Source organism: Halyomorpha halys, unplaced genomic scaffold, assembly GCF_000696795.3.
Source record: "Halyomorpha halys isolate HHAL.00 unplaced genomic scaffold, Hhal_1.1 Scaffold989.1, whole genome shotgun sequence".
In the NCBI taxonomy this organism is placed as follows: domain Eukaryota; kingdom Metazoa; phylum Arthropoda; class Insecta; order Hemiptera; family Pentatomidae; genus Halyomorpha; species Halyomorpha halys.
Window position 1 is genome coordinate 53922 of NW_027109669.1, and position 21819 is coordinate 75740.

Consider the following 21819-nt stretch of genomic DNA (forward strand, 5'->3'; position numbering starts at 1 on the left):
ATGTCTTTGTACATTACTTGCCTAGGTCCGGCGGTACCTTTTTCATGCCGACAAAAGAAATTATTTTAAGTTAAAAAACCCCAGCTGGTACCTCTTATACATATCAGACCCAATGTTACTATGAATTCTTTACCAATTAAATAATGTCAGTATAAAATTTCTCTTTTAATAACCAAACATTCCTAATGAATTATTTCTCTTTTCTTGTGGCCTTGAGTTGCTTTTTTTGAAAAGTAGCCAACTGAATGTAGATTACCATTCTCTTGATGTTCTTTGAGGACTGCCCCTAAACCTATACGGCTTTCATCTACTTTAATTATATCTTTTCCTGAATATAAAAATATATTTAAATATAATATATACTATCTATCTATCTATATAAATATATGCCATATATTAAATAATATCTATTTCCAAAATCGGTGTTGAGCATAAGTATAAGTATTGTTTAATTTCTTCAAAACTGTATTTGCATTGTTTAGTTCAATTTAATTTCACGTTATTCAATAAAGCTCATTGCTCATTGCTCGGAACAAAGGTTTGTAAATTTGTGGGAAAAATTAATTTTACCTAACTACTGATGAACCTTCCTAGTTCGGGGTCCTCTAAAATTTTTTATCAACTAGAAATTATCATTGATTAGATGCAATCAATTATATGCTCCAAGTACTTAACAGAATGCTTCACAAAAACATGTTTCTCTAATTTCAATTTGTATCCTTCTTGCTTAACTGCTTCAAAAAAAATAGTTGTATAAGTTTTAACTCCTCATTACTAAATTTGGAAAATATTACACATTAAAAATGCACATAGAATGATATATTCTGATTGTGTTTGTCAGTATCCTCTGAAAAATAGCTTATGAATTATTGAACCAAAAGAAAACCTTCCATTTCCAATGACTTTTTTAAGTTATGAAAGCTTTTTTTTTTTATTCCAACTTTTTATCCTTACTGGAATGGACCAAATGACAGTTGATTTCCAATATCTTTTGATTTGGCACAATGTGTCTGTATGATTTCTTAGAGACTTATTTATCTTCTTTTAGTTTAACTAGTGCTTTACCAGACTTTACTAACCCTCATCGAATTTATTTATTGGGATACATATATGGTAATCCGTAACTACTTCATAAATTTTCTTTAGTACATCTTCCTCTAAATAATTGCTATTCAATTCCAAATTTACAACATCTAAATCTAAGTGAAGTTTTTTAAGTACAAACTTACTTGGTCTATTTTCTTGTGGTAAATATTTGTTAGAATCTTCTTTTAACTCTTTTTTTTTTCTAGAATCTTCCTTTCCTCCTCTCCACACAATGATTTTTTGCATCCTGTATGCATGCATCCTCAATATCAATGATTTCATTATTTACCTTTTGCTTTATTTTAAAATTTTCACCTGACGATAACTCATAATCAACGTTGCTATTTTTCATCACATTTAAGTCTATTTTATCTTTTATTTCTTTTATATTCAAGTGTTAATTTCCCAAGCTCTAACAAAAATTTATACCAGTTGTCTTCTTAACTTCTATTATTGCTTAATTTTGATAGCCAATAATATTTTCACTAAACAAAGAGCAAGTAGACCTGTTATCGTATATATAGCTTTAACTAATTTTCGTTAATATACTGTAACCTTAAATTTTTATTAGTGAACATAATTAATTTTTTCCAGGTTTAATATTTTTTTTGGATCATGATCAATCTGTCTCATTTCAATGATTATATGTAAACCATTTAGGACTATAATTTATTGCCCACAAAATGATGAATTTATTTGTATTCCTATAATTATTTTAGTGTAATTTTTTTTTTTAATCAATATATAATAGATGAAATAGAATAACTTATGTTTCTTTATTAATCATTTAAATATTCATGTTGCTAATTGTTTTGTTTTCCTTAATTTTTTCTAGGGAAAATCAGTATTATGATAGCTGTGTAGTAGGAAAGTACTGTGAAAAACGGGACCCACATTTGGCGTGTGTAGCCTATGAAAGAGGTCAATGTGATAGAGAGCTCATAAATGTTTGTAATGAAAATTCTCTCTTTAAATCAGAAGCCAGGTTAATAAAGTTTATTTTATATATTTATTTAGTTATTTATCATCATTACTAGTTGTTTGTTTTAAATGTATTGATTATCCTGTCAGAATTCCCTTAAAAATTTTGTTGGAATTTCACTTAACAATAATTCATTGTACGTTGTACAATATTGTATATTTTTTATTTCTCCCCAATGAGTGTCTGAAAAATTGACTATTTTTGTTGTAAATTTTTTCATCATATTACTTTTATAATCATTTACTTCTTGACTACAGTTGAGGACAGTGAAGAGTAATTATTTATTAAATGAAATTTATTCATGAAAATATGTAAACCTTTACATTTACTTCATATTTCATTCTTAATTATTTTATCCAATAAATTAATTCATTATCATTTCTTGTTTAGGTACCTGGTTAGACGCAAAGATCCTGAATTATGGGCTGAAGTTCTTAATGAAAACAATCCTTACAAGAGACCATTAATCGATCAGGTATTATTTTCTAAACATTTTCATTTATAGTTCCTGTTATTGCCCAAAAGTTCAATGGTGATAACACCTATCTGTGTCTGCATACATCCGTCCAGTGACTCCCATCCGACCTCTAATCTACCAGATCAGCCTTGACGCAATCCCCCTTCTATACTTCGATCTATCCCTTGAACTTTTAACTATCGGTTCAGTGTTTATTAACATTTTAGGGATCTGTTTGTTACTAAACCCTACAACCTTACACTCCCATCCTATTCGCCAAAATGCTATAACCTAAATTATATATACTGAGTGCAGTTCCCACCATGCGGAACTGCATATTGAGTAGCCTTGTGAAGCCTTCTAAATTTTCTGGTTAGCTCAGTCATTCAAATATTCAGTCCGAATATTTTATGCAATACTTTATTTTCTAAATTTTAAGGTGCTATTCTTCCCATAGTATATGAGTTAGTGATTTCCATCTGTAAAGAACAGTAGAAAGGATAATAGTTTTGTAAATTCTAACTTAAACAGATTTTTTTTATTTTCTAGGGAGAAGCAAGGGTGAGTAATTTAAAAATTGAAAAATAGCTGGAATTTTCTGTCTTTATTTCCTCTCAGCTTCATTTTTTCTAGTTACCACAGACCCTAACTACTTACAACTCTGCCTGTTCAAATGTCTTTCCTCCTACATCTACACCAGATTTTCCGCCATTTTTACTGCTAACCATATATTTTGTTTTATCTGTATTTATTTCAAAACCTAGTTCCTTCTTTGATTTTCCTATTCAAATGACCAAGTCTGGGAATGACAAAATAAATTCAGCGGTTATCCTGAGATCCTCCAGGTCGCTGTACAGCTTGGTCGCCAAGCCAGTTGGTTCAGGCCATCTCTGCTTCCGTTTTTCCTCCATTAGGACTCATCTTTGCTAAGTGTGCTCGGTTGTCTGTTCTCCCCTTCCGCATTCACACAGAGGGCTAGGACCTATTTTGAATTTTTTATGGAGGTGAACGTTGAGCCGGTTTTGTCCAGTTCTTAAGCAAAATATCAGGACTTGCTCTTTTCTGGGAAGTTGGTAGTATGGATCCTGGGGTTTGAAGTCGAGATACTCATCATTCCACCTCTGCTGAACTGATGCTTTGTTTTTGGTTTTAACTTCCTGCAGTCTCTGTGTGGGGGTGATTTGAGACAATTTGGAAGCTTTTTTCTCTAGCATATCAGCCAGTTCATTTCCCAGTATTCCACAATGCCCAGGTTCCTCATGCTTATCCTCTCGACATGAGACATTTGTCAGTCATATTTCAATTCTTCTTCTTTCCATGCTAGTCTCCTCTTCTAGCTTTCTCTTCTGCTCTCAACCTCTTAAGGACAACTGTGACAAATTCCTTCACCAATGTTGGTCCAAGCATAGCATATGGTTCACCAAGTTATCTGGAGTGATGTTCTCTCCACACGATTTCTCCAGTTCTCTTCTTTCCTCTCCAAAGAATACATGCTTTACTGTGTTCTCGATTGCAGGTAGTTATTTCCCACTCTTTTTCTCTTGAAATGCAAGAACGTCGTTCATTTCCCAATATTCCACTATGCCCAGGTATCCACTGCAGTTACACTCTCATCGATGGTTGTAGCATGCTCTAACTCAGTGGCAAGCAGTCAGTCCCGCTTTCCATTTGGACTTTAGGTTCCAAAGAACTGAGGCTGCGTCGGTCAGAAATGGGAGAACGTTGTTCATAATGTTCATAACATTGGCCACTAATTTAAAACAGATTTTACCTTTGAAAAGTGTCCCTAATAATATCAACAAAGTATTTTGAAAAATAGCCTTTTTTCATTTTTATTTGATATTCGTCTACTGAATAATTCATTTCAATACACACTCTTCTTTATTTTTTTGTATTTAGTGTTTAAATAAATTGTTTTCTTTAACCCAATCTTATTTTTTAATACGGTTGCTACTTAGTTTGAGTATATTTTTTATTTTTATTATTTTATTTTATATACAATAGAACCTTGTTAATCTAGATGTGTATGTCGTCCAGAATATAGAGATCATAATCTATTAAGGATTTGCGTATACTTATACTCGTATATTTATATTTAAAACTAGTTTTTTAGACAATATTTATAGCAAAGTGTATTCATATTTTTTTTTTATCTGAAAAAGTTTATTATTTTATTACTGGAGAATATTAGCCAATGGGAATTTTAAAAAATGATATGGCATAAAAACTTGAACCAAACTAAGAGAAATGAAGAAGTGAAGGGACAAGGTATTTGTGTGTGCCATTCCCATCATCTGTACTACTATCTCAATTATTGAGGTCACAGTTCCTTACAAAGAACAAGAGGCTGATTGGCTTTGTACTTCAATTTGAATTATGCTTTCCTCTCTCCCTTATATTTTTACTAATAAATTCTTAGAAATGGAATTACAAAGTTTTTTTTTCCAATTTTTTGAAGTTATTCTTTATTTCTTAGGTTGTCCAAACCGCTCTTTCTGAAACTCAAGATCCTGAAGATATTAGTGTGACTGTCAAGGCTTTCATGACTGCAGATTTACCTAATGAACTTATTGAACTTCTAGAAAAGATTGTTCTTGACAATTCAATATTTAGTGACCATCGGTAAAGAATTGTTGTTATTTTGATTTTTAGTATAGTTAGCATTATCTTAATTGAAAACATTGTTATTGTTAACACTTTCATTTTCCCAGGAATCTTCAAAATCTCCTCATTCTCACTGCCATAAAAGCAGATCGGTCAAGAGTCATGGAATATATCAACCGTTTAGATAATTATGATGCACCTGATATAGCGAATATTGCTATAAATTATCAGTTATATGAAGAAGCATTTGCAATATTCAAGAAGTTTGATGTAAACACTTCTGCTATTCAGGTATATGATTCCACTAGTCTTGTATTAAGCCTTATTCAAATAATTAAATATATTTAAGTTAAAGTTTAAATAAAATAAGTCATTTTTTTTTTTAACCGACATTTGATTTGATTTAACCAGGTTTTAATTGAAAATGTAAACAATCTCGATAGAGCCTATGAATTCGCAGAACGTTGTAATGAACCAGCTGTGTGGAGTCAGTTAGCTAAAGCTCAACTACAGCATGGCCTTGTAAAAGAAGCAATTGATTCATTCATAAAAGCAGATGACCCTTCTGCTTATGTTGATGTAGTTGAAACAGCTCACAAAACAGGTAAGTACTTGTTAAACTCCTGATTTATCAAAATTTCTCTCCTTTTTTACTTTTTTTATTTTTTATTTTTAGAAAGCTGGGAAGATTTAGTCCGTTATTTACAAATGGCAAGGAAAAAGGCTAGAGAATCTTATATTGAAAGTGAGCTAATTTATGCTTATGCTCGCACTAACCGATTGGCAGATCTTGAAGAATTTATCTCAGGTCCAAACCATGCTGATATTCAAAAGGTAAATTTGATATTAACCACATGATGAATACTGTTATTAGTTTTATAATTAAGTTATAGTTGTAGTGTTTTTCTAATTAATTCTGTTTTGGGGATCATTGAATTCATTTCATAGAATATAAAAATTGTATGTTTAGGAGTATATTTGGGTTAAATATTAATTCATTTATTGAATTTTTTTTAACTAAAATTTTCAAATTATGTATTTGTATTTGTTTCATTAAGTATTGAATAGTTATATAGTTTTGTGCTATTCCTAAAATCATTTAACATTTTATTCTGCTTTTAATTAGATGGATAAAATTTATTTGAAGCTTGAATATAATAAATTCTGAAGTTTAATTAGAGCCTTCAAAAATATCAGCAATATCAATAGAATTCTTGAAACTCAAAAATTTAATAAATCACTAGTTCTGAGTTGAAAAAATAAATAAATAAGTATAAAACATGTTAATTTCCTGAGTTATTTCGGGTGGTTTGAGGTGATTATTTTGTATGTCAAACTTCTAATACAATCATTTAAATCACAGTATTAAACTATGAAAATAACTATGAATCACAATATCTAAATAACTACGAATCCCTGTCCATAACTAACATTGAATTTAAAAATTGAAATCCAACTAAAGTATGATATAAATCGAAGAAAAAAAAGTTATAACAATGAATTGAGCACCTGCCCATAAATTATATTTACTCGGAGTTCTTTAGATGTGCCAAAGCTGTATATATTTACATTAATGAATATAATATAAACTTCTTCAACTTGGAATTGAGTTTATTAACAATACCAGCATTTTAATTTTTTTTTTATTATAAGGGGAAAAATGTTCCAAAAATTAATCAATGAAGGCTGTGTTTATTTCTTTTTAATGAGAGCATTGAACTAAATAAAAAATCAGTGTTTAGTTTTATCTTATGCTGGAGTCCTTCACAACTGAACTCAACAGTGTAGATAAGTACTTTCACTCTCCAGAACTAATAACATAAACCCATTTCTATTTTCATTTATATCTCAACTATTCAAATTGTTTACATCGAGACCTGCTTGTGCTATACTGCAGGTGTCCCGAGTGTAATTTTATGATTAAAGTTAATGTGTGGAAAAGGGGGGCTGGAAATTGTGAGACACTTTCTGCTCAAAAAAACATCCATGTATATTTTCTGTATTTATAAAGTTATTAATCCCTGGAGGGGCTGAGGATGTTAGTGTGTTAGGTTTTCAATGTGATTTAATTATCTATAGTAATATAACAAAAGTGGGGTCTCATAGACTAATTGAAATCATGCGCTTATCTGGTGGCTGTTGGAAGTTTCGCTGTCGTGGTCACTTCCTCGTCCTATAGCCGCTTCCCTCGTCGAGATGTACGGTGTGCTGTGGGCGAAATGGTGAAAACCATGTAATCTTCGCCCCGTGTCTGAGAAGACGTCGTTCTTCCTCTGTGGCTGCCCAGCGTGTCCTGGACTCCGGCATGATAGTAGGGGTAGGCCAGGTCCTAGCTTGCATAATGCTCAGGCTGGGGCGGCATTGCAGTCACAGCGTCTTCGGGGTCTTGTGGTGTTCGCGGCAAGGGGGGGGGGGCATCAGGAAATGAGACCCCCAACCCCGACTTTATATAAATTCAAACAACAATGGCAAAAATCGGATTACTTAAATCCGACACAAATAATAAATAATTCTTATTTGAAATTGTTTGCATTACCAGTTATTACAATTTAAATTGAAGATATTTATTATGTTCGTTATTTATTTATAGATTGGTGATAGGTGTTTTGATGACAAGATGTATGAACCTGCTAAACTACTTTATAACAATGTTTCAAACTTTGCTAGACTAGCTATTACACTGGTTCATTTAAAAGAATTTCAAGGAGCCGTAGACAGTGCAAGGAAAGCAAACAGGTATCTTTTCTTAATTGAGCTGTTTTTCTTGAAAGTGATATAAGTCCATTTTGTACTATATGGAGGAGGTACATAAGGGTTTGAAAAATATTATATGTTAATACACTTATTAAATATATATATATTAAATTGATTTGAAGTTTATAATGTAATAATTTTCAAGTATTAGTTAACAAAAATTTATACTTTTGATGACCTCAAAGAGACTTACACTACTTTCATAGTTGATAAAATTTAAAAATCATACATTTAAACCTTAAAATCATAAATTGCTGTAGGTCATTACATGTAGAATCTGACTGTTTTTTTGTTACATTTCCCAAATGCTTCAAAAAACATGAACCAAGTTCTTGGGTACCTGTAGATGCAATAGTTTCATCCCATAAATGCAAACCAACATTACGATCATGAAATTCAAAACTTGCATATTATGTTTGTAATATGTAATGGATACTGGCAACTTTGTGTAGGGTAATGTCTTCTGCAGGTCAAAAGAAAAGCAAAATGTCTATTTAGATTTTGTAATGCCCAAATCTTATTTTCTTGCTAATGCAGCATTTTTTAAGTGAACATTATGTTCTTCTGATAGGCTTGTATTTTTATCATTATTGCATGATATTTTTAAAGTTTTTTTTATCTAACTCACATATTTTCTTGACTATCAACCGTGGGTTTTTGTTTAGGATTATGCGATCCGGTATAATGGCTTTCATACTCAGGAAAGCTTTGAATATGCTTCTTAAATATTATTTTAGGATCTTAAGTTTTTTTTAAAAGGGTCGTAGTGTTCTCCCACTTGTATCTAATTCTTTAGATTTTAAACAACAATCTGCTTACCCTATTGATATTTTAAAAGAATTACATACAAGTTTTTCTAACCTAAATTTTCCCAGCTGAGACTGTTAAATGATATTTATATTCAAATTTTGTTTTTGTGTTCCTTTACAATTTATTTGTCCTCTTCTTTTTACTGTAACTCTGCGCAGAGTGCTTTTAAGGGATCTCCTTGAATTTGCCTGTAGAATCATGGTTAATCCATTTCCTTTATTAATTTAGGGAAACAAAAAGAAGTCGCCAGGAGATAGGTCGGGCTTTAGAGTGGCTGTAGAAGTGCTGCCACATTGACCTTTGCAAAAACTTCAATAGTGGCAAGCTATATGTGGGAGGACACATTTTTATAATGTAGGACCCAGTCGTCTTTGATCTCCAGGGCACATGGTGGTCTCGAACCTTCAATTGGTGAAGCACTCTAACATAAAATTGATCTGTGACAGTCTGTTGACAGGAACAAATTCTTTGTGGATCACTCCTTTGGCGTCTAACTCAGGAAATAAACGTTTTGAAGTTTTGGACATTGGCTGAATTTTGCCCTAGCTCCCAACAACTTCTTTTTGTTTTTCCGAATTAAGATAAAAGAACTGAAGGGAAAGGGAAAGGGATTAGCCATGATTCTAGAGGCAACTTCGAGAAAGTTCATTAAAAGCACTCTACTTGAAGAGTTACAGGGAACCTGGAAAAACATTGGCAGGGGAACAGACTAGGTTCTTTCCATATACAAAATATTTTTTGAAGAAATATTAAAAAAAAAAAACATGTTTCACCTCATCAACTAAGCTGCCTGGATTGAAACATTTGTTTATATATTGCTGTATTACATTTTATCTCCCACCGTTTTAATTAATATTTAATTTGAATTAGTGAATTTGCTTGTTGTATATATTTTTATACAGTTGTAAATAACAATAAATAAATTATTTAAAAAACAATCTGTGAATTTAAAATTTTTTACATTTAAGTGAAAATATTAACTACATTTTTTTTTTGTAATAAATATGTTCATAATTTATATTTCAGTACAAGAACTTGGAAAGAAGTTTGTTTTGCTTGCGTGGATAGTGAAGAATTCAGATTAGCTCAAATGTGTGGTTTGCATATTGTTGTCCATGCTGATGAACTAGAAGACCTAATCAATTATTATCAGGTTTAGTTTCAATCACTTTTTAAGTTATCCTTAGATACTACAACTTTTCTTCTATGTTGGAAGTATTGTATAAGTAATTAATTCATGTAGAAACCCTGCATAGATGTCTTATGTATGAAATTTTAATCTATAACAAATCTTAATACATACACTCACACATATATATTTATATATATGCAAAAATGTGAGGGTATTAAAAAAAGAGAAATAGTTACTGCAACATACAGTTCTGTAACTGTTACTTTCTCGCTGGAAAATCTTTTTTACTCTCTTAAATCTTTACTGAATGTGTTCATTAGCTTTTGTTATCAATCACTCTCTTCCTACGCACTGTTAGAGTAGGAACAATATCCTAAACAATAACTACTGATAAGCAACTAAAAATATACCAATCTCATTCATAGACTATCACAGCATGTCTGCCTTGAATTTCTAGAATATTGAGAATTCCAGTTAAATTTTTTGTGTCTGGAAAAAAAAAAAAAGGAATTATGCTTGAAAACCAGTCAGTCATTACAAAGTTTTGTTTTTTATTCTAATAATCTATTAGTGTTTTTAGTCTGCCACCTGCTTTAGCTGAGGTTGAAGTATCTACTCCAGTCTTCATTGATACCCAATAGAAAGAAGCAGATAGATTGAATCACTTCTTCAATTGGCGATTCAACCAGTTTTGACCCTCTTAATTTACTTCCCATTGTAGTTGTCAATTCCTGATTCTCAGTTTTTAGTGCCTTAATATTTTAAAAAAGTTAGTAACAAATTCAAATCACTTTTGATAAAAACAAAAATGATTTAAGTTGATTTAAAAGATATATATGACAAAACTCAGTTTTTAACAATTTTAATCAATGAAATTTAAATTAAAACTTCAATGTTAACAGGTATGTATTTATGTGAAAATTTCATACATCTTCATAGGCTTTATTCTTTTCAAAAGGTTTATTATAAATACATTAGAAAAAAATGATAAAATAAGATAAATTAATTAAATTTGGTAAAATAAACAGTGGCCTTAGTATCAAACGGATAATCAGTTCTGTATTAGCCTTAAAAATATCAGATGCAAAACAGTATCAGTTTTATATGTTTGCTTATACAAGATATTCCAGTATCTATCTAGTTTTTAAAGGTTGTATAATTATTCTCTTATTCTTCTAATAATCTTGGTAATGTAGTTCAAACTAATAGAGTTGTAATGTTCTATGTGCTTTATAAAATACATTGTAAACATAATCCAGTTCGTTAACTTATCATTTCATTAAAGCTTATTATCTTTTTTTTAATTAACATTTAAAATAATATGTTTTGTTTTTTTTTAGGACCGAGGATATTTTGAAGAGCTTATAAATTTGTTGGAAGCAGCACTTGGTTTAGAGCGTGCTCATATGGGAATGTTTACAGAATTAGCTATTCTTTACTCCAAATACAAACCAGGAAAAATGAGGGAACATTTAGAATTATTCTGGTCTCGAGTTAATATTCCAAAGGTAAAATGTTTTGTCATACTTGAAAACATTAATAGATCTATAATTATTAATAGATCTAATAAAATTGATCAATTAGCTGGAACATTCATTTTGACTTTGGAGAATATATCATGAACTTCTTCTGTATCTCGATTTAGTTCTTGGTTGACACAAATAACAATGACTTGTTTCTGGTTATGTCCTTGTACATATATTTCTGACTCCTAGACTATTGTAGTTGTTTTCACCATATAAAGAGTTTTCAGTTCTATAAATCAAAATTCTATCTTTAAATACTGTGTTATTTAAAATAATAGACAATCGATTGAAAAATCAGAACATAGTTTCACGATTGGTTTTATTCTATTCATGATTTTTCATGTCTCATTATATTAATGGTAGTAGTCATAATATTTATTGTTTTAGTAGTGTTCATTAGTTTATATATTTAACTGCAACTAAATTAATTAACTTTCTTCCCCCTTAAAGTATTATTCCTGATGCTGTTCTTTTTGTCAGTATATTGGTGTCAAAATTTTAACAGTTTTAATGAATGAATGAATGAAAAAAATACTGTATTTAGCTGTTTTACAGAGGAGGGAGAGGTACAGTGAGGTAATCTATAACAAAAAAAAAATACAATAAAATGAAAGTAATTTATCAAATAAATAAACTTAAAAAATGAACCCATAAATAGATAATAATAACTCATACATTAATAAAAGTATTTATAATTAATAAATTAATACTATTTCCAATCTCAAGCTATAAACTAATTATTTGTTAAAAATATGATCCATTTAACTAATAAAATTCTAAATTAATAACCACTTAATTAAAATCTACAAATAAATAGAAACCATATAAATGCAAATACAAGTATTGATAACTTGTGTCTAGAACTACAGTTACAGTTAATGAATTATTTCTATGGAAATTAACATAGTTACATAATAGGTCAAAATTTAGAGGAAAAAACAAACAAAAACAAGTAAATGAAATTTTTAATGCACTCATGTCTCTGTTTAATAAATAAAATAATACAAATAAAATTTATTTTTTTAAAGTGTATTTTTAAGAAAATTAGAAATGTTTCTGATCTTACTGAGATACTCATTAAGACTACACTATCTCTGTCTGTTGAAGCTTCTTTAGACCTCTTTACAAAGCATTACTTGAAATAAACTTTTTTTTTTCTTTTAAGAAAAAAAGGCCTTAAAAAAATTAAATAAAAACTTGCAAATGACATTGACATAATAGCTTCCTCTTTTAATTATGTTCATTATTCATTCATTCCTGAAAAGCTGCATTATTACACCTGGGTAATAATTAATCATAATTATTAGGTTATAAATAAAGACAAAACCAACTACATAGTTTCCGAAGAAACACCCAGGTAAGGAGGTTTGAAAATTACATTCAAAACTTATTTTTTTAAACGGATTCTTGAATTTTCCTAAATGGGATCTCAGGTAAATTTTGAATATAGGATTTGGACAGATTAATGGCTACCAATAAATGTTAGTTTGGATGGATAAATATCATTTCCAGTAATTTAATCCCAATGCAAATGAAAATAACTTTGTATTAAATCTTTTCCATCCTGTGCTTACCTATGGTTTGAACTTGTGCATACCTGGACTTCCCTTAAGGTGGAGAACTTATCAATCCAGATTTTATGGGGGGAAAATTCTCTGATAAAGCTTGAAGTTTTTGTAGAAGAAGAATGGGTAAAGATCATGAAATATATGATCTGTTCAGAAATATAGATATCATTACAGTAACAAAACTGAATGAACTTCCCCAAAATTAAGATGGTAATTGCCATAAGCAAACACAATTGGCTTGTGTGGCAAATGATGCAAGGAATCTTGGTAACTTTGACTGGATAACAACAGCAAGCAACAGAAACCTATGACAATTGATGTTGGATTTGAAATACTAATTTATTTTTACTAATGTATTTTTTCTGGAAATTTAAAAAAATGCAATTGACCTGAAATCGGCTCTAATAGTGATGGTATATGATGAATTAATTTTTAACTAATAGGCTTTTTATTTTTCTATTTTTTTTTTTTTTTTTTTTACTGTATACAATTTTTTTATTTTATTTTGTTTTGTGTTTTGAAATATTTCTAGGTCTTGAGAGCTGCTGAACAAGCTCATTTATGGGCAGAGCTAGTTTTTCTCTATGATAAATATGAAGAGTATGATAACGCTGTATCTGCAATGATGAACCACCCTACTGAGGCTTGGAGGGAGGGCCATTTTAAAGACATAATTACCAAGGTAACATAACTTTTAACATTTAGAGGTTTGTAAAAAACCTGAAAAAATAATTATGGGCAGTTTTTCAAATGAAGGTTTTTATTTATATTTTTAACCCTAATCAGTCGCTAGCTTTTTATACATGATTCTCACAAGGTTGTAGCTGCTTCCGGTAAATATGCAAAAACATTTCAGTATTGAAGAATAAAATTTTTGTTAGAAAATATTTATTTTACTCATATATGAGATTAAAATAATTATTTATTTAGAAAAGGCAGTGTTATTTAACTGGAGATTTCATTGCTCCAAATCCGCCCAAGGCCCAAAAATTATATTCATCTCAGGCCTCAAAAATGACTCTATCCTGGGTCCCACAAATAGTTGTCATGGGCCACAAAAGGTGTCCGTGTTTTGAAATTCAAAATCTAAAAAAAAAATAATAGTACCTGTATTTCACACAGCGAGTTTTGATACCTTCCACATTATTTACGAGCACAGCAACAAAGTACTGTTGTCATGTGAGGTGACTTACGACCAATAAAGGTTAATCTATTATTAGTTTAATTATTATTTAAATTAAAACAGCTATATAAATATAGGTTAAATTAATCTAACCTCCACTTGTATAACTGCTGCTGAACTTCAGTATATTTTTATTTCATATAAATTTTACTCCATTAATATTTGAATTCAAATATTTATATATTTTCATATTTGTTTACAGTTTCTTTTAAAATTTGTTTATCTATGAACTTTAATTGTTCCAGGTTGCCAACATTGAACTATATTACAAAGCTATACAATTTTATTTGGATTATAAACCTCTCCTTTTAAATGATATGTTGTTGGTATTGGCTCCAAGAATGGACCATACTAGAGCAGTGAATTTCTTTGCCAAGGCAAGTTACTGAATGATTTTATGTTATCGGAATTTAGTATGCTATGATATTATAAGTTTTTTTATTTCTTGGATCTTATATTTTCTATTTATAGAAGTCATAAAACAGCTTACTCTGAATAAGTCTGATACGTATAATGCTCAATTATTTATGTAAAAAAGTATATCCATTATGATTATTTAGGTATGTGTGTGTAAAGCCAGCTTCATGCAAATAAACTATTTATCTAACAACTTAACAAATATTAGTAAAGTATGGAATGTGAAAGCTCTAATGGACCAATGGGGCATTCACACACATGGTAAGCTGATTGAAAAAAAATTGTTAGACACTTCTGTAATGAATTACGACTAGGATTTCGTTTCTGCCTTCAAAGTAATGTCGATGGTAAATCAAAACTGACTTGCCTCTTGTGGAGCTGGAGTTCCTGCCATAATAAATTTAAAATGAGTAATCCTGTTTTCAGGCATAAATGCTTTTCTAAACTGTATAACTTTAGAAGCATTTAGGAAATTTAAATGTTTATTTTTATTATTCATTAGTAATTTATTGAGTAGTTTCACAAAATTGCTTTACAAGGTTCATGCTGTAAAGCATATTGATATTACATTGTATCTTTTAAAATAATTAACTGTTTGCTTGGTAGTATTTCTGCATAAATGTACAATAAAGAAAAATATAAAAATGAAACAATAGAACTAAGATAGGATAGAGAAAACAACCAACCAAATTAAATACATATCGAGTATTGGATTATTAAATAGAAGGGGTTTGGTGAAAGCTAGGAAAATAAATTCCCTAGATTTTTGAGAAAATAAGGAAAATAATTGGGAGTACTCAATCAAATGTTTACTATTATTGAAAGGTCTATTATTGAAATATTGCCAATATATCACCTACGGCTGTTGTAAATCAGTCCTTTAAGTTGTTTTTCTTTTTCTTTAGAAAAAGTCATTAAGCATTATTTAATTAATAGTATCACTTAATAACTGGTTTAACCATATAGTCGTCTCTTAGTTTTATAACTGCTGTCCCCTTTAATTTATTGTTACTTAACTTTTTGGTCTTTCATTATTGTTGTTATGATTTTTAAAAATTTTAAATTAAATTATTTAATTTTTTTTTAATTTTAGGTTAACCATTTGCAATTGGTCAAACCTTATCTTCGCTCAGTACAATCATTAAATAATAAAGCAATAAATGAAGCTCTGAACAATCTTCTTATCGAAGAGGAAGACTTTCAGGTATTTATATCAATTAGTATTATAATTGTTATGAATTTTAATGTTAAGAGTATTGAAAAATTTACTTTTTATTTAATACTGATATAGAGTGTTTGTATGCATGAGTACAATTTAATTGTTATCAAAACACTTGATTAACTATATGATGTTTTAAAGTTTAAATATATTTAATAGCCTATTAAGAAGTCATAGATTGGGTCAAATGACAATGTCTACTCCCTTGTGAGTCTGGCTCACTAAATATAAATGTTTATTGGAAATTTTTTTTTTCCTCAAACAATATCTGAATGGATGAATAAATACCAAGGTTGATTATTTCATTAATAGTTACTGGCATAGTTCAAGTTGGGTTTTTGTTGAATATTTAATAGAATAGTTAATCATAGTTCTTATAAAAAATTGTTCAATATAATATGATAAGTAGTAACCACATCACCCCTTATAACTGTTGATGAAGAAACATGAAGTCCTCATCAACTACTAACTTGTTATCATAATTATGAGAGATAGTTGACCGTGGATGATAAAACTGCGGCGAGTAGGTGCGTGGTTGTTATCAAGTCGACGATTAAAATAAGTCGGATTAAAATAACGTCGGCACATTAAAATAAGTTAGTCATACTTATTTGTGTTTCATTGACCGCACCCCCAACCATCTTCTCCTCATTTAACTTGTTATCAGTTCAAGTAAGCTAACAGTTCAACAGTTAATTGAAGTTGTCTTAAAAAATATTTCAGTTCAATTAGGAAGTTGGTTTAATACTATAAGAGAATAGAAAACGTGTGCATTACATCACATTATGCATCCAACTATCTTTTGTGATGTTTTAATCTCACCTAATTGTGCTAACTAACTAGTGGATAAATAAACCTAATATTTTTTCTTGCTCGATTCTCATAATTTGAAAATTAAAATTCTTTACTGCTTATTTGACCAACAACTAAACTGAGTGTTGAACAAAATAAATTTTTTCTTTATAAAATTAAAACTGCAAATAATAAATGTTCTTTTAATTCTTGTTTTATTAAATAACCTGGTATCAAACTAAATTATCATTTATTATATTCTGAAGATGTTAGGAAATGGTATTAGGAAGAGAGAAGGAAAAATGAGCATGCAGGTTCATGATTATTTTATATAAACTTTTATTGATATGTGTTATTAGGTTTTGCCTGTTATTTAAGTGTTGTATAATTATCGTAAATAAACAATTCTAATTCATTTAAATGAGAATACAGTTGTCACAGAATCAAACAAAGAGTTTTTCTTATTTTGTATACTGTTTGTTTGATTTTTAAACTCAGTGAATTGTGTACAATATTTTATAAATATATGTAAATCATCATTTTATTGACAATAGTTTTATTTTAGATTAGATAACAGTTTTATTAGTGAAATTATTTAAATTGAACTTTTTGCGTTTATTTTAGGGTGTTAGAACATCAATTGATGCTTTTGATAATTTTGATAATATTGTATTAGCTCAAAAGCTAGAAAAGCATGAATTGATTGAATTTAGGAGGATAGCAGCTTATCTGTACAAAGGAAATAATCGATGGAAGCAAAGTGTTCAATTATGCAAGAAAGACAGACTTTTCAAGGTATGATTTGTTTCAGTAAAAATTAATTGATTAAACCACTCTTGAAATTTTAATATTTTATTGTGACTTTTCTTATTGATCCGGATGTTAAAAGTAAAGTGGTTTGCAGTAAATCAACATTTTTTTTCTATCCTTTTATACAATGTATTGTGCATAAAATCAATTAACTTTTATGTAAATGTTTGACTTTTTCCTTATCTGGTATTTATGATAAGGACAAAACCAAAAACTCTACTATAAGCACTCTGTTTTATGGTGTAACTTCAATATTAAATACTCCATATATTAAAAATATAAACATCAAGGTCAGGGACATAAGTCTATCTAGTATTTATGATAGACGTATGTCCCTCATCTTACACCGTAAGATAGGGTGCCTCTAGTTGAGTTTTTTTGAATGATTTATAAAACAAAATAGCATAATTTGGAGGCAATCACGCATACTACACTTTTATGTAGACTATATCAACCCTTTGAATACACATTTATTTTTTTTTTGGCATTTGGACCATATTTATATGCTTTAGGAGATACAGAAAATGAAAATGCTATTGATTTTAAGATTATGTATCGATTTATTTTAAATTTTCTGATTTGTAACATGTAGACCCCCTTCATATGTTTCTTTAGATGCAGAAATGAAAATGCTATCAATTTTATGATCGCACACTCATGCATATTTATTTTCATTTTTCTGACTTCTAACATATGGTGATCCCTTCATATGTTTTCTAAGATGCAGAAAATGAAAATGATATCGATTCTATGATTGTGTGTTGATTTATTTTCTTCTTCTTTTTCTCTTTCTTTCTCCTCAGTGCCTCTCAGCTTGGAGGTGCCTTGATCCAAGCTTTCCATCTGTCTTGGTCCCTTTCCCCATCTTTCCTCTTTTCTCTCCTCGTCTACCCACACTATCCAGCCACAACACCCTTGGCCTTTCTCTTGGTCTTTTGCCAGTTGGTCTAGCTTCGAAGAATTTCCATGGTCCATGGTCTTCATTCATTCGGCATATATGTCCGAACCACTTCAACTTCCTCTTCTCGAGAATTTCACTTTGTGGTTTCACCCCTAGCTCCTCTCTTATTCTGGTATTTCCGAAGTGTTGCCTTTGTCTTTGTCAGTCAAATCAGGCACATTTTCTTTTTTTTCCAAAATCCATTCATTTAATTTTTCACAAAAAGATTTACTATCACTTTCACTTTCTTGTTTAATATATTCTTCATCACTTTCATTTTGAAATTCTCCTTTATCACTTAAAGAATCATTATAAACTTCTTTATCAGATCCAAAATAGCTACTTTCATTAAAACTGTTGCTATAAATTTGATAAAATATATTGTCTATTTCTGTCATTATGGGGTTGTGCATTCCAAACTACTGAAATTAATTCTTCTGTTGCAATAGATACACATTACTTTGAAATAAACCAGAATTAACTAGTTAAATTTAGTCTCAGTTTCAAGGACATATCAGAATGTCATGTGCGTCTTTGCCTAAACAAACATATGACGTACTAATACGTCTATTGTAGCCAAAGGGTTAAAGAAATTCCACAGTTACTTCTTAGCTTTACAGAAAATCCCATGGAAAGTAAATATATGCTGTTTGCTCCTCAACTGGTAACTAGGTACAGTCTGAGTCAAAAGTATTCATACATCTGCTTTAATTTGAATGAAATAAAAAATATTGCTATGATTTGTTATGATTTGAAATAATCCAATAATCATTTAATAAAATTAATGTCTTTTTGATAATATAATATAAATCACAGATAATTAGATTATAAATAAACTATTCAAAATTATCAATTATTACACATTATTTTTATTATATTAAATTGATGATAAAACTTTCATTATTCTTAGTAGAGTCATCTTTGGTTCTTATTATACATTGAAGACACTGTAGCATGAAAGCAACTAATTTTTGTGTCTATGAGAAAAGAATTTTGTCCATTCCTCTGTAATAAAACATTCTTATAGTATTTAGATATTTTCATAGTTACTCTATAGGATCAATATCCAGTGACTATAAGTGGTGGTTAGGGGTGGTATGAATGGTAACATTTCAAAATGTAAAATGTATGTATGGTGGAGTTGGAGGTGATTCCAAAATTCAGTTAATTGAGAGAAATCATGATTAAAAAAATGGTTTCATAATGAGGTGTTAATAGTTGACCATAGATTGATAATTGAAGAAGATGGTTGGAGGGTGCGGTCAACAAATAAACAAAAAATTATTCATTCGTGCCAACGTTTCAACATGAATGTCAGGTTGAAACATTGGCACGAATAAATGATTTTTTGTTTACTTGATAACCACACCCCCTGACCATCTACAAGAAAAAAATGGTTTGTATGAAAAGGAGTGACTTGGAAATTCTGATTATTAAGAGGTATTCTGGTGAAGATGAACTTTGGCTTACGTGAGGGGGCCAGAGTAACAGGTATCATAATGATGGGGTACCAGCATAGGGTTAGGCAGTATTTCGCCAAGAGGGTGGACCTCAATCCATTATACACACACTCATATATGGAATGTTGGGTAAATGAAAGATATGTAATTCTACATCATTCCAAGAAATACCTCACCATTTTATTTCTACTTCATAAAATTCAATCATTACTTTTAAAAATTTTATTACCTTTAATAGCAATAAATTATTGCAATTGAATATAAATAATAAAATACACACAATAAATACTAAAACATAAGAGGTTTGCTATGAATAATTGTACTCATTGAATCTTACTTTTTTTACCGAAGAATCGATGTATATCTATCTTGTCCCTTCAAAGATTTGTTGTGTTCTGTGAAGATGTTACCTTCCTAATTGTAGCATGTTTCAAGAAAGAATTCATCTATCAAATAAGTTCACTATTTTGTTTATTTATTTTTTCTGAGGTCTCAAAAATCTAGGGGGGGGGGAGCTACAGCTCCCCTCTGCCTACGCCCATGGGTACCCGTGTATATGCACTTTCATTTTCTGTTCCTTTCGAAATATAAAAGGAACTTTACTTTGTTGAACTATTTTTTATTAGATTTCAGAATTTTATTCTTATCAATTTTCTCCATTAACCAGTCATGGGAATAGGAAACAAACTATAAAATCAATAACAAATAATCCAGATTTTAGGACATCACTATAATTTGTCTATAGGTGGAGGGGATTGGTATCTGGTGGGGGGAACTAGTCCAGCTAGTGGTCCTAGTGTTCTTTTTTTCCACCCCCTGGTAGCTACTAGAGTTACCGCAGCATGCTAACCAAGGTGGAAGTGTCAAGATTCATTTCTCGGGACCGCAGAGAAATATGAGGTGTGGCAGAAAAGTAATGGGACCGATTTTTTATTTTTATAAAAATTAAAAAAACTGATTTACAGTTTTTATTTTTTGAAACATCAATGTTATCTTATCCCCTTCATAGTAGTTCCCTTGATAAGCTACTCACCAATGAAGACATTGTTCCAACTATTAGAAGTCTTCAACCAGTATGGTCTTCAGCATGTCCATTACTCTCTTTTGGATGTTTTCTAAAGACCTCCTTTGAGGACATTTTTCAGTTTAGGAAAAAGGAAAAAGAACTGAACTTACAGGAACTGAGGTCAGGTGAATAGGGGGGCTGGGGAACGAACCTCAGGAATGCCTTTTGAGCTCAAAAATTCTGTTATGAGAGGGCAGTGTGACATGAGGCATTGACATGATGAAGCATCCATTTGTCTGCCATGTTTGGTCTCCCACGAATGACCCTTTTTTTGAGCCTTTCAAGGGTGTCTTTATAAAAAACTTGGTTAACAGTTTGTCATGGAGGAACATATTCTTTGTGGACTATTCCCCATCTGTCAAAAAAACAAATCAGCATTGATTTGATTTTCAATTTGCTTATTCGAGCTTTCTTTGGTTGAGGAGAGTTTGTTGTGGGCCACTCCTCATTTTGCCTCTTGGTCTCAAGATCATATTCAAAAATTCATGATTCATTTGATCACTTGGCTAAAGAAATCTTGCTCATTAGCCATTCTGTCAAGAAGGTCAAGACTTGTTTTTTCGAATGTCCTATTGAATTGTGAGGTTTTTCAGCACCATTTTGGCACAGACCTTGCATGTACAAATGTTAAATCAGCATACTGGAAGATTATTGATTGACCGTGTGTATAAGTGAATGGAATATGGTCCGGGTGGGGTCAAAAAAACTCAAATAGTAGATAATTATACTATTTTATTGAGCCAACATTTCGTAAAGTAAACTAATAAATTTAAATTTAAGTAAAAAATAAATTTTTTACTATGTTTACTTTACAAATTATTTTCGTTATTGTGGCAATACTGCCATCCCCACTCCTCCCAATACCAACCTTCACTTTGTTTTTTGACTGCCGTCAAAACAGGTATGCATTCTGTCTCATCATTTGATTTGTATTTTTTAATTTTTTCATCTCTTTATTTGTACTTTCTTTAATATTTCTTCTCTTATCTATCTGTTACTATTACCCTTTTCAT

At 30.2% G+C, this 21819-nt stretch overlaps 1 protein-coding gene across 1 annotated transcript in view; it reads left to right on the forward strand.

Annotated features, from left to right (window-relative positions):
- Positions 1–21819, forward strand: part of Chc (clathrin heavy chain) — a 63907-nt gene that overhangs the window by 30189 nt on the left and 11899 nt on the right. The window contains exons 18-30 of the mRNA XM_014431604.2: positions 1922–2071; positions 2459–2543; positions 5002–5147; positions 5237–5420; positions 5541–5733; positions 5806–5963; positions 7720–7865; positions 9720–9846; positions 11166–11333; positions 13452–13601; positions 14348–14479; positions 15613–15723; positions 17155–17325. Coding sequence (XP_014287090.1) covers positions 1922–2071; positions 2459–2543; positions 5002–5147; positions 5237–5420; positions 5541–5733; positions 5806–5963; positions 7720–7865; positions 9720–9846; positions 11166–11333; positions 13452–13601; positions 14348–14479; positions 15613–15723; positions 17155–17325 — 1921 coding nt within the window. The remainder of the gene's footprint in view (positions 1–1921; positions 2072–2458; positions 2544–5001; positions 5148–5236; positions 5421–5540; positions 5734–5805; positions 5964–7719; positions 7866–9719; positions 9847–11165; positions 11334–13451; positions 13602–14347; positions 14480–15612; positions 15724–17154; positions 17326–21819) is intronic.